This window comes from Oncorhynchus nerka, linkage group LG20 (assembly GCF_034236695.1).
Source record: "Oncorhynchus nerka isolate Pitt River linkage group LG20, Oner_Uvic_2.0, whole genome shotgun sequence".
Taxonomy (NCBI): domain Eukaryota; kingdom Metazoa; phylum Chordata; class Actinopteri; order Salmoniformes; family Salmonidae; genus Oncorhynchus; species Oncorhynchus nerka.
The window spans coordinates 17116585-17138374 of NC_088415.1; the positions used below are offsets into that span (position 1 = coordinate 17116585).

At 48.5% G+C, this 21790-nt stretch overlaps 1 protein-coding gene across 1 annotated transcript in view; it reads left to right on the forward strand.

The window, feature by feature from the left end:
* The window catches only part of LOC115101854 (DNA topoisomerase 1-like), a 40203-nt gene that overhangs the window by 15039 nt on the left and 3374 nt on the right, over positions 1-21790 (forward strand). The window contains exons 4-20 of the mRNA XM_065005277.1: positions 2265-2397; positions 2685-2743; positions 2895-3011; positions 3280-3370; positions 3445-3533; positions 3985-4100; positions 4232-4353; positions 6332-6454; positions 6586-6773; positions 9669-9813; positions 16093-16236; positions 16400-16585; positions 17237-17305; positions 19001-19115; positions 19401-19528; positions 19745-19839; positions 20061-20210. Coding sequence (XP_064861349.1) covers positions 2265-2397; positions 2685-2743; positions 2895-3011; positions 3280-3370; positions 3445-3533; positions 3985-4100; positions 4232-4353; positions 6332-6454; positions 6586-6773; positions 9669-9813; positions 16093-16236; positions 16400-16585; positions 17237-17305; positions 19001-19115; positions 19401-19528; positions 19745-19839; positions 20061-20210 — 2070 coding nt within the window. The remainder of the gene's footprint in view (positions 1-2264; positions 2398-2684; positions 2744-2894; positions 3012-3279; positions 3371-3444; positions 3534-3984; positions 4101-4231; positions 4354-6331; positions 6455-6585; positions 6774-9668; positions 9814-16092; positions 16237-16399; positions 16586-17236; positions 17306-19000; positions 19116-19400; positions 19529-19744; positions 19840-20060; positions 20211-21790) is intronic.

The following is a 21790-nucleotide window of genomic DNA, read 5'->3' on the forward strand; positions in this document are numbered from 1 at the left end:
AATCTTTTCAGGGGGAGGGGGGGTGAGAGGGATTACTTTATCCTATCCTAGGTATTCCTTAAAGAGGTGGGGTTTCAGGTGTCTCCGGAAGGTGGTGATTGACTCCGCTGTCCTGTCGTCGTGAGGGAGTTTGTTCCACCATTGGGGGGCCAGAGCAGCGAACAGTTTTGACTGGGCTGAGCGGGAACTGTACTTCCTCAGTGGTAGGGAGGCGAGCAGGCCAGAGGTGGATGAACGCAGTGCCCTTGTTTGGGTGTAGGGCCTGATCAGAGTCTGGAGGTACTGAGGTGCCGTTCCCCTCACAGCTCCGTAGGCAAGCACCATGGTCTTGTAGCGGATGCGAGCTTCAACTGGAAGCCAGTGGAGGGAGCGGAGGAGCGGGGTGACGTGAGAGAACTTGGGAAGGTTGAACACCAGACGGGCTGCGGCGTTCTGGATGAGTTGTAGGGGTTTAATGGCACAGGCAGGGAGCCCAGCCAACAGCGAGTTGCAGTAATCCAGACGGGAGATGACAAGTGCCTGGATTAGGACCTGCGCCGCTTCCTGTGTGAGGCAGGGTCGTACTCTGCGGATGTTGTAGAGGTTCCTCGGCATACACATCACAGACAAACTGAATTGGTCCACTCACACTGACAGCGTCGTGAAGAAGGCGCAGCAGCGCCTCTTCAACCTCAGGAGGCTGAAGAAATTCGGCTTGTCACCAAAAGCACTCACAAACTTCTACAGATGCACAATCGAGAACATCCTGGCGGGCTGTATCACCGCCTGGTACGGCAACTGCTCCGCCCTCAACCGTAAGGCTCTCCAGAGGGTAGTGAGGTCTGCACAACGCATCACCGGGGGCAAACTACCTGCCCTCCAGGACACCTACACCACCCGATGTTACAGGAAGGCCATAAAGATCATCAAGGACATCAACCACCCGAACCACTGCCTGTTCACCCCGCTATCATCCAGAAGGCGAGGTCAGTACAGGTGCATCAAAGCTGGGACCGAGAGACTGAAAAACAGCTTCTATCTCAAGGCCATCAGACTGTTAAACAGCCACCACTAACATTGAGTGGCTGCTGCCAACACACTGTCATTGACACTGACCCAACTCCAGCCACTTTAATAATGGGAATTGATGGGAAATGATGTAAATATATCACTAGCCACTTTAAACAATGCTACCTTATATAATGTTACTTACCCTACATTATTCATCTCATATGCATACGTATATACTGTACTCTACATCATCGACTGCATCCTTATGTAATACATGTATCACTAGCCACTTTAACTATGCCACTTTGTTTACTTTGTCTACATACTCATCTCATATGTATATACTGTACTCGATACCATCTACTGTATGCTGCTCTGTACCATCACTCATTCATATATCTTTATGTACATATTCCTTATCCCCTTACACTGTGTATAAGACAGTAGTTTTGGAATTGTTAGTTAGATTACTTGTTGGTTATCACTGCATTGTCGGAACTAGAAGCACAAGCATTTCGCTACACTCGCATTAACATCTGCTAACCATGTGTATGTGACAAATAAAATTTGATTTGATTTGAACCAATGAGGAGATGGCACGTGGGTACCTGCTTCTATAAACCAATGAGGAGATGGCACGTGGGTACCTGCTTCTATAAACCAATGAGGTGATGGGAGAGGCAGGACTTCCAGTGCGATCTGCGTCAGAAATAGAAAGGGGTTCTATTTTAGCCCTTGGCATCGCAGATGCTCGTTGGCGCGCGCGAGCAGTGTGGGTGCAATAATTGAATAACATGGATTTCTAAAAAAGAATTGCGACGTGTCTGGTCTGGTCAGCATGTAAGGCTGTAATGTAACAAAATGTGGAAAAAGTCAAGGGGTCTGAACACTTTCCAAATGCACCTTATATCAATAAATTATATCAAATGCCTTTCATGAAGTTTTTGCGCAGAAGTCTGTTGCACTATGTTTTTTGCCATTGAAGACCATTCAAAAAGCCTACATAAGTTCAAAACCTACAAGACTACTTGCCGCGTCAATTGCGTAGTCTATTCAGTGAAACAGAAAGCTGTCAAAACAATCTAAGTCTTTATTAAGTTGACTTCTCCTCCATCTGTGTTCATCTGTGTTCATCCAGATTGTGTGTTGTAGTCTGTATTCAATATTGGAGCTCTCTGTGGCCTGAATAATTTGTGTTTGTGTAGCTTTCCTGTGTCTGACCCCTGTCCATTGACCCCTAACCCCTGACCTCCCATGTGTTGTCCATCTTTCAGTGAACACAGGGAGCACTCTGAGAAGAAGCACAGAGACAAGGAGAAGGAGAGGGTGAAGCACAGCGATGGGAGTGTCGACAGGCACAGGGAGAAACAGAAGGAGAAAGACAAAGAGAAGAGAAGAGAGGAAAAGGTTTGTTTTCTCCGTATAGACCAGGGATATTCAACTCTTACCCTATGAGGTCCGGAGCCTCCTGCTTTTCTGTTCTACCTGATAATTAATTACGCCCACCTGGTGTCCCAGGTCTAAATATGTTTGTGATTAGAGGGGAACAATGAAAACATGCAGTGGAACTGGCTTTGAGGTCCATAGTTGAGTTTGATGGGTATAGAGGGTCTATCAGAAAAGTTAGATCTCAGATGTTACAGTGACTCTACTAGTAGACTACAATTCCCAGCCAGTTTGTCTGTTTCTCGTAGGTCAAATCCTCCCATGTTGAAGGCAAGCCCAAGAAGGAGAAAGAAAACGGTCATGCAAGGTAAATGGGAATATAGAATTGACTGTTCTATTTTATTTTTCATTGTAACTACAAGCAGTAGTGTAAACAACTATGGGTGTAGAAGGCAGATACTGTACATTTTAAGAATATCTATGGGATTGCACCTTTAACACTGTAATGTGTCCTACAGGGAGATGTGGAACAGCCCCAGCCCTCCTGCCATTAAGAGTGAACCAGAGGAGGACAACGGCTTGTACCCCTCTCCCAAACACAACAAGACGCTGAAGAGAGAGAGAGATGAGGAGGAGTGAGTATCCACAATGTTCTAAGGCTTCTTATTAAATCTTGGTGCAGTATGACAAGGTTTGTTAGCCATGCCTGTTGAGCCAATCAGGAAGACAAACAGATTAGAAACTAATACAAAAACACTAACATTTATGTGTGCATACTCACACATAAGTAGTATGTACGCCTCATATAAATAGTTAATTCATGCATTTTTTTAATGAAAGTGATGAAATTAAACCTAGGTACATTTTTTTTCATGTTTCATCTGATGGTTGTATTTTGTTCAGATTTGAATACAAGCCCAAAAAGATCAAGACAGAGAATGGCAAGAAGGCAAAGAAGAGAAAACAGGAATATGAAGATGAGGAGGAGGAAGAGGTGAGTTGAGGTTCTCAGCTGAAATTGGTCACTCTTCCCTCACCCTTGTTCACACTCGTTTTTGTCTCGTTCAGGACATAAAACCCAAGAAGAAGACAAAAGACAAGAAAGCAGGAGCGGATGGCAAGAAAGCCAAGAAGGAAACAGAGGAGAAGTGGAAATGGTGAGATGTTTGGGAGGATTGGTTGATTCCTACAGATACAATCACTAAATGGTGAGATGTTTGGGAGGATTGGTTGATTCCTACAGATACAATCACTAAATGGTGAGATGTTTGGGAGGATTGGTTGATTCCTACAGATACAATCACTAAATGGTGAGATGTTTGGGAGGATTGGTTGATTCCTACAGATACAATCACTAAATGGTGAGATGTTTGGGAGGATTGGTTGATTCCTACAGATACAATCACTAAATGGTGAGATGTTTGGGAGGATTGGTTGATTCCTACAGATACAATCACTAAATGGTGAGATGTTTGGGAGGATTGGTTGATTCCTACAGATACAATCACGAAATGGTTTTGGGTGCTCTAAAAAAAACAAAAATCTACAGTCATTCTACTCTTTACTTGTTATTTTTCTCATACACATTTTCTCATCCATCCATTTTAGGTGGGAGGAGGAAAGATCTACTGATGGCTCCAAATGGAAGTTTCTGGAACACAAGGGACCTGTTCTTGCTCCTCCATATGAACCCCTACCTGGCCATGTCAGGTTTTTCTACGATGGTGAGTGAGTCCATATAGATTCACACTTTATGTTTAGGTGGTTAGATTGTATTTTTGATATGATGATATCACCAAGTCTCTCTGAAAGACAAGTCATATTTTATATGCTCAATCTTTCTATGCCCCCCCAGGTAAGCTCCTGAGACTAAGTGCCCCAGCAGAGGAGGTGGCTACGTTCTTTGCTAAGATGCTGGACCATGAGTACACAACCAAGGAAATGTTTAGGAAGAACTTCTACAAGGACTGGAGAAAGGTAGGTTCATGGCTGCTCTGTTTCCTCTAGGGGAACGTTCAGACAGATATTACTTGAGTTATGCCCCATGGAATACTGTGTTATACTCCATTGCACCTACTGTTGGCCAAGCATTTTAAAATTCTGGTACTGCAGAAGACACTTTCTGATCTTAAGTTGGTGCTGAATGCTAACAAAACAAAATATATGCTCTCGGGTGGTGGATGGCAGGACACAGTGCAGATAGCCCGGTTAGCCAATGTGCGGGAGCACTGGTTGGTCGGCCCAATTGAGGTAGTATGTACATGAATGTATAGTAAAAGTGACTATGCATATATGATAAACAGAGAGTAGCAGCAGCGTAAAAGAGGGGTTGGGAGGCACACAATGGAAATAGTCCAGGTAGCCATTTGATTACCTGTTCAGGAGTTTTATGGCTTGGGGTTAAAAACTGTTGAGAAGCCTTTTTGTCCTAGACTTGGCACTCTGGTACCGCTTGCCATGCGGTAGTAGAGAGAACAGTCTATGACTGGTGTGGCTGGGGTCTTTGACAATTTTTAGGGCCTTTCTCTGACACCGCCTGGTGTAGAGGTCCTGGATGGCAGGCTGCTTAGTCCCAGTGATGTACTAGGCCATACGCACTACCCTCTGTAGTGCCTTGCGGTCGGAGGCCAAGCAATTGCCTTCGATGCTCTCGATGTTGCAGCTGTAGAACCTTTTGAGGGTCTGAGGACCCATGCCAAGTCTTTTTAGTTTCCTGAGGGGGAATAGGCTTTGTCGTGCCCTCTTCACGACTGTCTTGGTGTGTTTGGACCATTCTAGACTGTTGTTGATGTGGACACCAAGGAACTTGAAGCTCTCAACCTGCTCCACTACAGCCCCATTCATGAGAATGGGGGTGTGCTCGGTTCTCCTTTTCCTGTAGTCCACAATCATCTCCTTAGTCTTGGTTACGTTGAGGGATAGGTTGTTATTCTGGCACCACCCGGCCAGGTCTCTGACCTCCTCCCTATAGGCTGTCTCGTCCTTGTCGGTGATCAGGCCTACCACTGTTGTGTCATCTGCAAACTTAATGATGGTGTTGGAGTCGTGCCTGGCCATGCAGTCGTGGGTGAACACGGAGTACAGGAGGGGACTGAGCACGCACCCCTGGGGAGCTCCAGTGTTGAGGATCAGCGTAGCAGATGTGTTGCTACCTACCCTCAACACCTGGGGGAGGCCCGTCAGGAAGTCCAGGATCCAGTTGCAGAGGGAGGGGTTTAGTCCCAGGGTTCTTAGCTTAGTGATGAGCTTTGTGGGCACTGTGGTATTGAACGCTGAGCTGTAGTCAATGAACAGCATTCTCACATAGGTGTTCCTTTTGTCCAAGTTGGAAAGGGCAGTGTGGTATTGAACGCTTAGCTGTAGTCAATGAACAGCATTCTCACATAAGTGTTCCTTTTGTCCAAGTGGGAAAGGGCAGGTAACCTTTACCGTTATGTGTATATTGGATTATTGGATTATGGGGTGTTGTTTACATGCATGCTGCAACGTCCACACTTGGATGCTGTATATCATTGTGCCCTGAGGTTCATTACTGGCTCTGGTTCTAAAACTCACCACTGTTCCTGATATCTAAAAGTAGGTTGGGCCTCTTTGACCGCCAGAAGAGAGCAGCATTGTATATTAATTATCTATAAAGCCCTAATGCAAACATTTCCAATTTATCTGACATCTTTGATCTCTTATAGAATGACTCATTCTAAAACGATGTCAATGAATTACATTACACTTCAGATATGCTGCACCTTACATGTGAAAAACAAACTGTTGTAATGGATGTTCTAGGGCCTCTTGGGTCCTTCAAAAAATAGATTTCTGATCATTTAAATGTTAATTGTGATGGTTTTTCTTAATGCGCATGTTTTGTCTTTGTATTGAAAACAGGGCTCTACTGCAAATGCTTAGTCTCATTTGATCCCCTGTATAAATAAAACTCTATTCTGTCCTTTAACCCCAGGAAATGACCTCGGAGGAGAAGTCAAAGATCACAGATATAAACAAGTGTAACTTCACGGAGATGAGCGAGTACTTCAAGGCCCAATCAGAGGCCCGGAAACAGATGTCCAAAGATGAGAAACTGGTGAGGCCCTGAACCAACATGTGCACACGCGCTCGCACACACAGACACACACATACAGTACACATACAGTACACACGTCTACAACTCACACACCCTCCAACGTTCTCCAATATTATTCCAACGTTTTCCAGAAAATCAAAGAGGAGAATGAGCGTATCCTCCAGGAGTATGGTTTCTGTGTGATGGACAACCATAAGGAGCGAATTGGAAACTTTCGCATCGAGCCTCCCGGTCTGTTCAGGGGGCGTGGGGACCACCCAAAGATGGGCATGCTGAAACGCCGCATCCGCCCTGAAGACATCATTATCAACTGCAGCAAGTGAGTCTCCCCATCTTCATCATCATCAGTTGGAAAGAGGGTGATGAATGAGCATTGCGAGGGATTGTTGGTAGAAAGGTAGCCAAGTGGTTAGAGCGTTGGACTAGTAACCGAAAGGTTGCTACATCAAATCCCAGAGCTGACAAGGCAAAAATCTGTCGTTCTGCTCCTGAACAAGGCAGTTAACCCACTGTTCCTATTGTAAATAAGAATTTGTTCTTAAACTGACTTACCTAGTTCAATTAAATGGATCACCAAGTTCATGATAAATGTGAAGTTTTGTGTTCCTACCACAAGAGGTCCCTGTATACCACTATATATTTGAGTGGTAAGCTATTGAGGCCTGCAACAATCACATTGAATTGCTTACCAAGTTGTGCCTGCTCCTGTATGGATTCTATGGGCTTCATGTGTAAGGGTGTGAACCTATGTCTCGTGAGAAGAGAACATGTTATTGGGACATTGTGTTTTGTGGGAGTTTTATGTTCATGACATCACACCCTTTTTTTTCTACGGTGACGGGATTTCTTATTGTACTTGTGTGTTTTTATGTAAAAGAGTCCTCCACCCCTCTGCCCCATTGTTATTTTCCTCTGTTCTCTCCCTTATCCCTCCTCTCCCTGCTGTATGTCTGTCCCCCACTTCTCTCTCCTTCCTCTGTATGCCTCCCTCCCTCCCCCCTCTTATCTCCCCCTCCATATCTGCCTTGTTGTGATAGCTGCAGCTATTTTTATCCGGGGTAAAAAGTATCTTTGCTTGCTGTCCTGTCCTGTCCTGGCTCTGTCCTGGCTCTGTCCTGTCCTGGCTCTGTCCTGTCCTTGCTCCGTCCTGGGCCCTGTCCTGTCCTGGCTCTGTCCTGTCCTGGCTCTGTCCTCTCCTGTCCTGGCTCTGTCCTGTTATGACTCTGTCCTGTCCGTGTCTGTCTCTGTCTCTGTCCGTGTCTGTCTCTGTCCCGTGTCTGTCCCGTGTCTGTCTCTGTCCTGACTCTGTCCTGTCCTGGCTCTGTCCTGTCCTTGCTCTGTCCTGTCCTGTCCTGGCTCTGTCCTCTCCTGTCCTGGCTCTGTCCTGTCCTGGCTCTGTCCTGTCCTGGCTCTGTCCTGGCTCTGTCCTGTCCTGGCTCTGTCCCTGTTCTGGCTCTGTCCTGTCCTGGCTCTGTCCTGCTCTGTCCTGGCCCTGTCCTGGCTCTGTCCTGTCCTGGCTCTGTCCTGGCTCTGTCCTGTTCTGGCTCTGTCCTGTCCTGGCTCTGTCCTGTCCTTGCTCTGTCCTGGCTCTGTCCTGTCCTTGCTCTGTCCTGGCTCTGTCCTGTCCTGGCTCTGTCCTGTCCTGGCTCTGTCCTGTTCTGGCTCTGTCCTGTCCTGGCTCTGTCCTGTCCTTGCTCTGTCCTGGCTCTGTCCTGTCCTTGCTCTGTCCTGGCTCTGTCCTGTCCTGGCTCTGTCCTGGCTCTGTCCTGTTCTGACTCTGTCCTGTCCGTGTCTGTCTCTGTCCGTGTCTGTCTCTGTCCCGTGTCTGCCCCGTGTCTGTCTCTGTCCTGACTCTGTCCTGTCCTGTCCTGGCTCTGTCCTGTCCTTGCTCTGTCCTGTCCCTGGCTCTGTCCTCTCCTGTCCTGGCCCTGTCCTGGCTCTGTCCTGTCCTGGCTCTGTCCTGGCTCTGTCCTGTCCTGGCTCTGTCCTGTCCCTGTTCTGGCTCTGTCCTGTCCTGGCTCTGTCCTGGCCCTGTCCTGGCTCTGTCCTGTCCTGGCTCTGTCCTGTCCTGGCTCTGTCCTGTTCTGGCTCTGTCCTGTCCTGGCTCTGTCCTGTCCTTGCTCTGTCCTGGCTCTGTCCTGTCCTTGCTCTGTCCTGGCTCTGTCCTGTCCTTGCTCTGTCCTGGCTCTGTCCTGTCCTTGCTCTGTCCTGTCCTTGCTCTGTCCTTGCTCTGTCCTGTCCTTGCTCTGTCCTGGCTCTGTCCTGTCCTTGCTCTGTCCTGGCTCTGTCCTGTTCTGGCTCTGTCCTGTCCTGGCTCTGTCATGGCTCTGTCCTGGCTCTGTCCTGTCCTTGCTCTGTTCTGGCTCTGTCCTGTCCTTGCTCTGTCCTGGCTCTGTCCTGTCCTTGCTCTGTCCTGGCTCTGTCCTGTCCTTGCTCTGTCCTGGCTCTGTCCTGTCCTTGCTCTGTCCTGGCTCTGTCCTGTCCTGGCTCTGTCCTGTCCTGGCTCTGTACTGGCTCTGTCCTGTCCTGGCTCTGTCCTGGCTCTGTCCTGGCTCTGTCCTGGCTCTGTCCTGTCCTGGCTCTGTCCTGGCTCTGTCCTGTCCTGGCTCTGTCCTGGCTCTGTCCTGTCCTGGCTCTGTCCTGTCCTGGCTCTGTCCTGTCCTGGCTCTGTCCTGTCCTGGCTCTTCTAGTTTCCATGCATGGTTTGTGTGTGTGATGGTCCTAAACATGCCATATGGTTGTTTACGTGTGTGTCAAAGGCCATTTCTCTGTCTGTGTAGCCCCAGGCTCAGTTGTGTGTTCATGTGTGTGTGTGTGTGTCGCCTCGAACCCAGTCCGGTGGTGGAAACAATAAAAGGACAAGCTGGCCATCTACCTGCTCAGCTTGGCGTTGTTTTGGTGTGTTTTTCACCCCGGTCCTGTGATAGTTGTACACAGGAGAGGAAATGTCAAAACAGGATCAGCTTTGACTTTAGAACACAATTGAAGCCTTACTCCTTTGAGGAACCTCAGTATAGCATTGAGAGGTCTGAAGGCCTCAAGCCCTAAAGGATTTGGGGTGAACCCACGTGGACTATGCTTACCTCTTAGACCAGCTAAAACACTACATCTCTCAGCCCCTCTTCCCCAAGTTGTCTCACTCAGTCTCTTTGATCCAAGGTATTGCTTTATTCTTCTTCAAACCTTCTCTCTGCCCCTCTCCTCTTCTCCTCAGAGACTCCAAGCACCCCAAGCCGCCCCAGGGCACGCGCTGGAAGGAGGTTCGTCATGACAACAAGGTCACATGGCTGGTGTCGTGGACTGAGAACATCCAGGGTTCTATTAAGTACATCATGCTCAACCCCAGCTCCAGAATCAAGGTAATCACAACCTTAAACCTCCCCACTCCTAACAAGTACATTTACTTCAGTTCCAGAATCAAGGTAATCACAACCTTAAACCTCCCCACTCCTAACCCTAACAAGTACATTTACTTCAGCTCCAGAATCAAGGTAATCACAACCTTAAACCTCCCCACTCCTAACAAGTACATTTACTTCAGTTCCAGAATCAAGGTAATCACAACCTTAAACCTCCCCACTCCTAACAAGTACATTTACTTCAGCTCCAGAATCAAGGTAATCACAACCTTAAACCTCCCCACTCCTAACCCTAACAAGTACATTTACTTCAGCTCCAGAATCAAGGTAATCACAACCTTAAACCTCCCCACTCCTAACAAGTACATTTACTTCAGCTCCAGAATCAAGGTAATCACAACCTTAAACCTCCCCACTCCTAACCCTAACAAGTACATTTACTTCAGCTCCAGAATCAAGGTAATCACAACCTTAAACCTCCCCACTCCTAACCCTAACAAGTACATTTACTTCAGCTCCAGAATCAAGGTAATCACAACCTTAAACCTCCCCACTCCTAACCCTAACAAGTACATTTACTTCAGTTCCAGAATCAAGGTAATCACAACCTTAAACCTCCCCACTCCTAACCCTAAAGTACATTTACTTCAGTTCCAGAATCAAGGTAATCACAACCTTAAAACTCCTAACCCTAACAAGTACATTTACTTCAGTTCCAGAATCAAGGTAATCACAACCTTAAACCTCCCCACTCCTAACCCTAACAAGTACATTTACTTCAGTTCCAGAATCAAGGTAATCACAACCTTAAACCTCCCCACTCCTAACCCTAACAAGTACATTTACTTCAGTTCCAGAATCAAGTTCCAGTAATCACAACCTTAAACCTCCCCACTCCTAACCCTAACAAGTACATTTACTTCAGTTCCAGAATCAAGGTAATCACAACCTTAAACCTCCCCACTCCTAACAAGTACATTTACTTCAGCTCCAGAATCAAGGTAATCACAACCTTAAACCTCCCCACTCCTAACCCTAACAAGTACATTTACTTCAGCTCCAGAATCAAGGTAATCACAACCTTAAACCTCCCCACTCCTAACAAGTACATTTACTTCAGTTCCAGAATCAAGGTAATCACAACCTTAAACCTCCCCACTCCTAACCCTAACAAGTACATTTACTTCAGCTCCAGAATCAAGGTAATCACAACCTTAAACCTCCCCACTCCTAACCCTAACAAGTACATTTACTTCAGTTCCAGAATCAAGGTAATCACAACCTTAAACCTCCCCACTCCTAACCCTAACAAGTACATTTACTTCAGTTCCAGAATCAAGGTAATCACAACCTTAAACCTCCCCACTCCTAACAAGTACATTTACTTCAGCTCCAGAATCAAGGTAATCACAACCTTAAACCTCCCCACTCCTAACCCTAACAAGTACATTTACTTCAGTTCCAGAATCAAGGTAATCACGACCTTAAACCTCCCCACTCCTAACAAGTACATTTACTTCAGCTCCAGAATCAAGGTAATCACAACCTTAAACCTCCCCACTCCTAACCCTAACAAGTACATTTACTTCAGCTCCAGAATCAAGGTAATCACAACCTTAAACCTCCCCACTCCTAACCCTAACAAGTACATTTACTTCAGCTCCAGAATCAAGGTAATCACAACCTTAAACCTCCCCACTCCTAACCCTAACAAGTACATTTACTTCAGCTCCAGAATCAAGGTAATCACAACCTTAAACCTCCCCACTCCTAACAAGTACATTTACTTCAGTTCCAGAATCAAGGTAATCACAACCTTAAACCTCCCCACTCCTAACAAGTACATTTACTTCAGCTCCAGAATCAAGGTAATCACAACCTTAAACCTCCCCACTCCTAACCCTAACAAGTACATTTACTTCAGCTCCAGAATCAAGGTAACTCTAAGATCTAACTCCTTACCATGACCCTCTCACCCTAACCTCAAATAAAGGAGGTTACTAAAGGAGTCCCTCACTCCCTTATCCTGACCTTATCACTCACCCTAAATCTGATGTAACCTGTCTGTCTGTCTCTGTCCCGTATCTGTCTCTGCCCGTGTCTGTCTCTGTCCCGTGTCTGTCTCTGTCCCGTCTCTGTCCGTGTCTGTCTCTGTTCTGTCTCTGTCCCGTGTCTGTCTCTGTCCCGTGTCTGTCTCTGTCCGTGTCTGCCTCTGTCCGTGTCTGTCTCTGTCCGTGTCTGCCTCTGTCCGTGTCTGTCTCTGTCCCGTGTCTGTCTCTGTCCGTGTCTGCCTCTGTCCCGTGTCTGTCTCTGTCCGTGTCTGTCTCTGTCCCGTGTCTGTCTCTGTCCCGTGTCTGTCCCATGTCTGTCTCTGTCCCGTGTCTGTCTCTGTCCGTGTCTGTCCCATGTCTGTCTCTGTCCCGTCTCTGTCTCTGTCCCGTGTCTGTCTCTGTCCGTGTCTGTCTCTGTCCGTGTCTGTCTCTGTCCCGTGTCTGTCTCTGTCCCGTGTCTGTCCCGTGTCTGTCTCTGTCCGTGTCTGTCCCGTGTCTGTCTCTGTCCGTGTCTGTCTCTGTCCGTGTCTGTCTCTGTCCCGTGTCTGTCTCTGTCCCGTGTCTGTCCCGTGTCTGTCTCTGTCCGTGTCTGTCTCTGTCCGTGTCTGTCTCTGTCCCGTGTCTGTCTCTGTCCGTGTCTGTCTCTGTCCGTGTCTGTCCCGTGTCTGTCTCTGTCCGTGTCTGTCTCTGTCCCGTGTCTGTCCCGTGTCTGTCTCTGTCCGTGTCTGTCTCTCTTCCGTCTCTGTCCCGTGTCTATCTCTGTTCCGTGTCTGTCCCGTGTCTGTCTCTGTTCTGTGTCTATTTCTGTCCCGTGTCTGTCTCTGTTCCGTGTCTCTGTCCATGTCTGTCTCTGTCCCGTGTCTATCTCTGTTCCGTGTCTATCTCTGTTCCGTGTCTCTGTCCCGTGTCTGTCTCTGTCCCGTGTCTATCTCTGTTCCGTGTCTATCTCTGTTCCGTGTCTATCTCTGTTCCGTGTCTCCGTCCCGTGTCTGTCTCTGTCCCGTGTCTGTCTCTGTCCCGTGTCTATCTCTGTTCCGTGTCTATCTCTGTTCCGTGTCTCTGTCCCGTGTCTGTCTTGTTTCTGTGTCTGTCTCTGTTCTGTCCCGTGTCTATCTCTGTTCCGTGTCTATCTCTGTTCCGTCTCTGTCCCGTGTCTGTCTCTGTTCCGTGTCTATCTCTGTTCCGTCTCTGTTCCGTGTCTGTCTGTGTCTGTCTCTGTCCCGTGTTTGTCTCTGTTCTGTCTCTGTCCCGTGTCTGTCTCTGTTCCGTGTCTATCTCTGTTCCGTCTCTGTTCCGTGTCTGTCTGTGTCTGTCTCTGTCCCGTGTCTGTCTCTGTTCCGTGTCTGTTCCGTGTCTCTGTCCCGTGTCTGTCTTGTTTCTGTGTCTGTCTCTGTTCCGTCTCTGTCCCTTGTCTATCTCTGTTCCGTCTCTGTCCCGTGTCTGTCTGTGTCTGTCTCTGTTCCGTCTCTGTCCCGTGTCTGTCTCTGTTCCGTGTCTGTCTCTGTCTGTTTCTGTCTCTGTCCCGTGTCTGTCTCTGTCTGTTTCTGTCTCTGTTCCGTGTCTGTCTCTGTCTGTTTCTGTCTCTGTCCCGTGTCTGTCTCTGTTCCGTCTCTGTCCCGTGTCTGTCTCTGTTCCGTGTCTGTCTGTGTCTGTCTCTGTCCCGTGTCTGTCTCTGTTCTGTCTCTGTCCCGTGTCTGTCTCTGTTCTGTCTCTGTCCCGTGTCTGTCTCTGTTCTGTCTCTGTCCCGTGTCTGTCTCTGTCCCGTGTCTGTCTCTGTTCCGTGTCTGTCTCTGTTCTGTCTCTGTCCCGTGTCTGTCTCTGTTCTGTCTCTGTCCCGTGTCTGTCTCTGTCCCGTGTCTGTCTCTGTTCCGTGTCTGTCCCGTGTCTGTCTCTGTTCCGTGTCTGTCCCGTGTCTGTCTCTGTTCTGTCTCTGTTCCGTGTCTGTCTCTGTCTGTTTCTGTCTCTGTTCCGTGTCTGTCTCTGTCTGTTTCTGTCTCTGTCCCGTGTCTGTCTCTGTTCCGTCTCTGTCCCATGTCTGTCTCTGTTCCATGTCTGTCTGTGTCTGTCTCTGTCCCGTGTCTGTCTCTGTTCTGTCCCTGTCCCGTGTCTGTCTCTGTCCCGTGTCTGTCTCTGTTCCGTGTCTGTCCCGTGTCTGTCTCTGTTCTGTCTCTGTCCCGTGTCTGTCTCTGTTCTGTCTCTGTCCCGTGTCTGTCTCTGTTCCGTCTCTGTCCCGTGTCTGTCTCTGTTCCGTGTCTGTCTCTGTCTGTGTCTGTCTGTGTCTGTCTCTGTCCCGTGTCTGTCTCTGTTCCGTGTCTGTCTCTGTCCCGTGTCTGTCTCTGTTCCGTCTCTGTCCCGTGTCTGTCTCTGTTCCGTCTCTGTCCCGTGTCTGTCTCTGTTCCGTGTCTGTCTCTGTCCGTGTCTGTCTCTGTCCCGTGTCTGTCTCTGTCCCATGTCTGTCTCTGTCCCGTATCTGTCTCTGTCCGTGTCTGTCTCTGTCCGTGTCTGTCTCTGTCCCGTGTCCGTCTCTGTCCCGTGTCCGTCTCTGTCCCATGTCCGTCTCTGTCCCGTATCTGTCTCTGTCCGTGTCTGTCTCTGTCCGTGTCTGTCTCTGTCCGTGTCTGTCTCTGTCCCGTGTCTGTCTCTGTCACGTGTCTGTCTCTGTCACGTGTCTGTCTCTGTCCCGTATCTGTCTCTGTCCGTGTCTGTCTCTGTCCGTGTCTGTCTCTGTCCCGTGTCTGTCTCTGTCACGTGTCTGTCTCTGTCACGTGTCTGTCTCTGTCACGTGTCTGTCTCTGTCCCGTGTCTGTCTCTGTCCCGTGTCTGTCTCTGTCACGTGTCTGTCTCTGTCCCGTGTCTGTCTCTGTTCCGTGTTTGTCTCTCTTCCGTGTCTGTCTCTGTCACGTGTCTGTCTCTGTCACGTGTCTGTCTCTGTCACGTGTCTGTCTCTGTCACGTGTCTGTCTCTGTCCGTGTCTGTCTCTGTTCCGTGTTTGTCTCTGTTCTGTCTCTGTCCCGTGTCTGTCTCTGTTCCGTGTCTGTCTCTGTTCCGTCTCTGTCCTGTGTCTGTCTCTGTTCCGTGTTTGTCTCTCTTCCGTGTCTGTCTCTGTCCCGTGTCTGTCTCTGTCACGTGTCTGTCTCTGTCCCGTGTCTGTCTCTGTCCGTGTCTGTCTCTGTTCCGTGTTTGTCTCTGTTCTGTCTCTGTCCCGTGTCTGTCTCTGTTCCGTGTCTGTCTCTGTTCCGTCTCTGTCCTGTGTCTGTCTCTGTTCCGTGTTTGTCTCTCTTCCGTGTCTGTCTCTGTCCCGTGTCTGTCTCTGTCACGTGTCTGTCTCTGTCCCGTGTCTGTCTCTGTCCGTGTCTGTCTCTGTTCCGTGTCTGTCTCTGTCCCGTGTCTGTCTCTGTTCCGTGTTTGTCTCTCTTCCGTGTCTGTCTCTGTCACGTGTCTGTCTCTGTCACGTGTCTGTCTCTGTCACGTGTCTGTCTCTGTCACGTGTCTGTCTCTGTCCGTGTCTGTCTCTGTTCCGTGTTTGTCTCTGTTCTGTCTCTGTCCCGTGTCTGTCTCTGTTCCGTGTCTGTCTCTGTTCCGTCTCTGTCCTGTGTCTGTCTCTGTTCCGTGTTTGTCTCTGTTCCGTGTCTGTCTCTGTCCCGTGTCTGTCTCTGTTCCGTGTTTGTCTCTCTTCCGTGTCTGTCTCTGTCACGTGTCTGTCTCTGTCACGTGTCTGTCTCTGTCACGTGTCTGTCTCTGTCCGTGTCTGTCTCTGTTCCGTGTTTGTCTCTGTTCTGTCTCTGTCCCGTGTCTGTCTCTGTTCCGTGTCTGTCTCTGTTCCGTCTCTGTCCTGTGTCTGTCTCTGTTCCGTGTTTGTCTCTCTTCCGTGTCTGTCTCTGTCCCGTGTCTGTCTCTGTCACGTGTCTGTCTCTGTCCCGTGTCTGTCTCTGTCCGTGTCTGTCTCTGTTCCGTGTTTGTCTCTGTTCTGTCTCTGTCCCGTGTCTGTCTCTGTTCCGTGTCTGTCTCTGTTCCGTCTCTGTCCTGTGTCTGTCTCTGTTCCGTGTTTGTCTCTCTTCCGTGTCTGTCTCTGTCCCGTGTCTGTCTCTGTCACGTGTCTGTCTCTGTCCCGTGTCTGTCTCTGTCCGTGTCTGTCTCTGTTTCGTGTCTGTCTCTGTCCCGTGTCTGTCTCTGTCCGTGTCTGCCTCTGTTCTGTGTCTGCCTCTGTTCCGTGTCTGCCTGTGTGTAGGGCGAGAAGGACTGGCAGAAGTATGAGACGGCCCGGAGGCTGAAGAAGTGTGTGGAGCGCCTGAGGGCCCAGTACAGAGAGGACTGGAAGTCTAAAGAGATGAGGGTCAGACAGAGAGCTGTGGCTCTCTACTTCATAGACAAGGTGAGGAGAAATACACGTTACAGTACATCTATTAGCTGTGACTGGATTGTTGAGAGCAAGGTTCTGCTTTCACCACTCTAAGCCTTTTCGATTGAGGTTGGATACCTAAATAATGGAGGATGCTGAAACACAACCTCTGCCCTCCTTCCTGTGTGTCCTATAGCTGGCCTTGAGGGCGGGGAATGAGAAGGAGGAGGGGGAGACGGCTGATACGGTTGGCTGCTGCTCCCTGAGGGTGGAACACATCAAGCTGTACCCCAAGATGGACGACCAGGAGTACGTGGTGGAGTTTGACTTCCTGGGAAAAGACTCCATCAGATACTACAACAAGATGCCTGTGGAGAAGAGGGTGAGGAGAGGAGGGGGGAGTGGAGGAGAGAGGGGACAGACGGAGAACAGAGGAGGGGGGAGGAGAGAAGAGGAAGGAGAGAATAGGATATTGATTAAGAATTAAAGGGATGTTTAAGATTTCATCCCTTCCATTTGATCGGGTGGTCTAGTCTGTGTTGGGCGAGCGTTTAACAGATGTCTGGAGCGTGTGTTAGTCATGCTCTAATGATCTGCCTGTGTGCGCACACCTGCCTGTGTGTGTGTGTGTGTGTGTGTGTGTGTGTGTGTGTGTGTGTGTGTGTGTGTGTGTGTGTGTGTGTGTGTGTGTGTGTGTGTGTGTGTGTGTGTGTGTTTGGACACACATTGCTCGGAGGATGTTTGTACAGACAGGTGAGCCAGGCCTAAAGTGCTTTCCGTCAGCTCTGCCTCTGGGGGAGGTCTGTTTCCTGCTATTACTGGCATACACACACACACACACACACAACCTGCTCAATGACGGCACCCTCATCTGGCAGGAATCAGACATTACAAGAGAATAACTAGATCACCAGCCTGGTCAGGGTTATTTATCTAAACCTAAAAGTGAAATGTACTAGAATACTGGTGTATTTTATAAGGAATAAGACATGTCAAGACTCCCTCTTAAATTAACCTGTGTATTCTGTCTCAGGTGTTTAAGAACCTGCAGCTGTTCTTGGAGAATAAGCAGCCCGAGGATGACCTCTTCGACAGACTCAATGTAAGAGAGACAACCTATGGTCTTAATACTGGGTGAATGAAGGCACTGAGGGCTAATAGTCAAATATAAAACAGGTCTTACATCAGTGTCTCGAATGTGCTCTCCCTCTCTCCCCATCTCCTCCAAACTCACTGCCCTCTCCCTCTCTCCCCATCTCCTCCAAACTCACTGCCCTCTCCCTCTCTCCCCTAAACTCACCGCCCTCTCCCCATCTCCCCTAAACTCACCGCCCTCTCCCCATCTCCCCTAAACTCACTGCCCTCTCCCTCTCTCCCCATCTCCTCTAAACTCACCCCCCTCTCTCCCATCTCCCTAAACTCACCGCCCTCTCCCCATCTCCTCCAAACTCACCTTCTCTCTCTCCCATCTCCCCTAAACTCACCGCCCTCTCCCTCATCTCCCCATCTCATCTAAACTCACCAACCTCTCCCTCTCTCCCCATCTCATCTAAACTCACCAACCTCTCCCTCTCTCCCCCATCTCATCTAAACTCACCAACCTCTCCCTCTCTCCCCCATCTCATCTAAACTCACCAACCTCTCCCTCTCTCCCCCATCTCATCTAAACTCACCAACCCTCCCTCTCTCCCCCATCTCATCTAAACTCACCAACCTCTCCCTCTCTCCCCCATCTCATCTAAACTCACCAACCTCTCCCTCTCTCCCCATCTCATCTAAACTCACCGCCCTCTCCCTCTCTCCCCCATCTCATCTAAACTCACCGCCCTCTCCCTCTCTCCCCCATCTCATCTAAACTCACCGCCCTCTCCCTCTCTCCCCATCTCATCTAAACTCACCAACCTCTCCTCTCTCCCCCATCTCATCTAAACTCACCAACCTCTCCCTCTCTCCCCCATCTCATCTAAACTCACCAACCTCTCCCTCTCTCCCCCATCTCATCTAAACTCACCGCCCTCTCCCTCTCTCCCCCATCTCCCTAAACTCACCTCCCTCTCTCCCCCATCTTATCTAAACTCACCTACCTCTCCCTCTCTCCCCGTCTCCCTACCTCTCCCCTATCTCCCCTAAGCTCACCTACCTCTCTCTCCCATCTCCTCTAAACTCACTTCCCTCCCTCTCCCTCTCTCCCCCATCTCATCTAAACTCACCTACCTCTCCCTCTCATCTCCCTAAACTCACCTCCCTCATCTCATCTAAACTCGCATCCTTCTCCCTCTCTTCCCCATCTCCTCTAAACTCACCTCCCTCCCTCTCATCTAAACTCACCTGCATCTCCCTCTCTCCCCATCTCCCATATCTCACCCCCATCTTCCCCAAACTCACCTCCCTCTCTCCCCATCTCATCTAAACTCACCTCCCTCTCTCCCTCAACTCCCTTAAACTCATCTCCCTCTCGCACCCATCGCCCCTAAACTCACCTCCCTCTCTCCCTCAACTCCCTTAAACTCATCTCCCTCTCGCACCCATCGCCCCTAAACTCACCTCCCTCTCTCCCTCAACTCCCTTAAACTCATCTCCCTCTCGCACCCATCGCCCCTAAACGCACCTACCTCTCTCCCTCAACTCCCTTAAACTCATCTCCCTCTCGCACCCATCGCCCCTAAACACACCTACCTCTCTCCCTCAACTCCCTTAAACTCATCTCCCTCTCGCACCCATCGCCCCTAAACGCACCTACCTCTCTCCCCCTGCCTTTATATCTTTCTCTGTTCCTTCTCTTCCTCCTCTTCTCTAGACCTCTATTCTGAATAAGCACCTCCAGGAGTTGATGGACGGGTTGACAGCCAAAGTGTTCCGTACGTACAATGCCTCCATCACCCTGCAGCAGCAGCTCAAAGAGCTCACCAGCCGTGAGTGACAGCACGCAGACAGCCAATCACACACACTGCTCCGATGAGTGACAGGTCCACTAGCCAATAGTGGATGAAGTTGTCTGCCCACTGTTTGCTTCTACTAACCTGATGTCGGGGCAAATGTTATTGTTGCTGTGTTACTAGCTTTAATAAAGATCACATTGGCAGCAGCAAACAGTGAGCAAATAGTTGGTTCAACTTTATGTTGAGGTAGCCTACACAATTTACCAGATATTTCTTTGAAAAGTGCATGGTAAATACTGTATCTGTGTCTGTCTCCAGCGGATGAGAGCATTCCTGCTAAGATCCTGTCCTACAACAGAGCCAACCGGGCTGTGGCTATACTGTGCAACCACCAGAGGGCTGCACCTAAGACCTTTGAGAAGTCCATGCAGAACCTGCAAACCAAGGTAACAGTAGAATAGAATAAGTCTCTATTGTCCACTTGCACTGAAATGTATATTTTTGCTGTCACAGTACCCACATAGTATACACAGTAATGACTGTGTGTGTGTGTGTGTGTGTGTGTGTGTGTGTGTGTGTGTGTGTGTGTGTGTGTGTGTGTGTGTGTGTGTGTGTGTGTGTGTGTGTGTGTGTGTGTGTGTGTGTGTGTTTAATGCTCTCAGATAGATGAGAAGCAGAAGCAGCTGTCGGCCACCAGGAAACAGCTGAAGGGGGCAAAGACAGAGCACAAGGCCTCACATGATGACCGGAGTAAAAAGTGAGTACAGCTCTACTGAAACTACACCAGACTAGGGCCCCATGCCAAGTCAACCCCTAGCTAGCCCCTTCCCCTACGTACTTTGTGCTGCATACAAATGACAATAGACTCACCTTGCCGGCAGATAGGTGGAAGTTTCTACTCATTTCTTACCCCAATCCGATTTGGTAGAACTAGGGATGGATCAATCAGCTAATCAATGACTTGTGTGGTGTCCTCAGGATGGTGGAGGTGAAGAGGAAAGCGGTCCAGAGGATAGAGGAACAGCTGATGAAGCTACAGATGCAGGCCACAGACAGAGAGGAGAACAAGCAGATCGCACTGGGAACCTCCAAACTCAACTACCTGGACCCACGCATCTCTGTGGCATGGTAAATGAAAGCCAGACAGACAGTCAGACAGACAGGTGACAGACAGACAGACAGACAGACAGACAGGTGACAGACAGACAGACAGACAGACAGACAGACAGACAGACAGACAGACAGACAGACAGACAGACAGACAGACAGACAGACAGACAGACAGACAGACAGACAGACAGGTGACAGACAGGTGACAGACAGACCGACAGACAGACAGACAGACAGACAGACAGACAGACAGACAGACAGACAGACAGACAGACAGACAGGAATGATCACATTACATAGAGTGGATTACATTTTACTTCACAATTATCACAGATACCATGTAGTTCATTTATCTTGTAATTACGCGATAAGTAAGTAAGTGATGTCTGACGTTACCAGGCACAAACTGAGGAATATATTTGTTACTAAAGTAGTTACATACGTAAGCCTGTCATACATGTAATGTTTTCATAGGCGGGGGTGGGTGTGTGTCTTGGGTGGGTGGGGGGTAGTGGTGGGGTCGCTAGTGGTAGCCAATGGTGACAGAAGGCAGGAAATGCTTGTGCATTGTGGGAAAGCAGAGTGAAGAAGAGAACGAAAGGGTGTGTGAGTGAGGAACAATAGGGTTTGTTTGTAGGGCCAGAGAGCGTCCCCTCACAGAGCTCTTCCTCCACATGTAGAGGCAATGTGACGTGCCCGCCCGGGACAAATAGCCAGTTGTGGGAAAAGTAATCAATTCTAATACTTTAAAAGTAAAATATCTTAATAGAAAATGACTCAGCTAAAAGTGAATGTCACCCAGTAAAATACTACTTGAGTACAATTCTAAAAGTATCAGGTTTTAAATGTACCGAAGTACAGTGGTGGAACAAGTATTCAACTTGAAACATGAAACAATTGTGAAAAGTAAAATGCTATACATCAAATTCCTTATATTAAGCAATTTTATTTTGAATTTTTTATGGACAGACAGTGGAACACTCCAACACAACCACAGTATATATTTTTCTGTGGGTCTGCCAGATCAGAGATAGTAGGGATGGTTGATAGGTGTGTGAATTGGACCATAATTCTGTCCTGCCTGAGCATTTGAACTGTAACTACTTTTTGGTGTCAGGGGAAATGTATGGGAGTAAAAAGTACATATTTCCTTTAGAAATGTTGTTTCTTTAGGAATGAGTAAAAGTACAAGTTGACTAATATATGAATAGTAAAGTAAAGTACAGATTCCCCCAAAAACGACTTAAGTAGTACTTTAAAGTATTTTTTACTTAAGTACAGTACACCACTCCAAATAGCCTACTGCTGCTGGATGAGTGGAGGGCCAAGACAGAGGGCCCTCACCCACACACCCTTACATGATCAATAGATGTTTTAATATCATCTTCAATGATAAAAGGAAACAATATGAATAAAAAAGACAACTGTCTTTAGACAGTCATTGTCAGAGATTGTGAGTGTGAGGGATTTAAATACACTGTCCCAATACAAACGTATTGGGACAGTGACCATTTTTTTGTTTGTTTTCGCTCTGGATTTGAAATGACACAATGGCTATGTGGTTAAAGTGCAGACTGACAGCTTTCATTTGAGGGTAT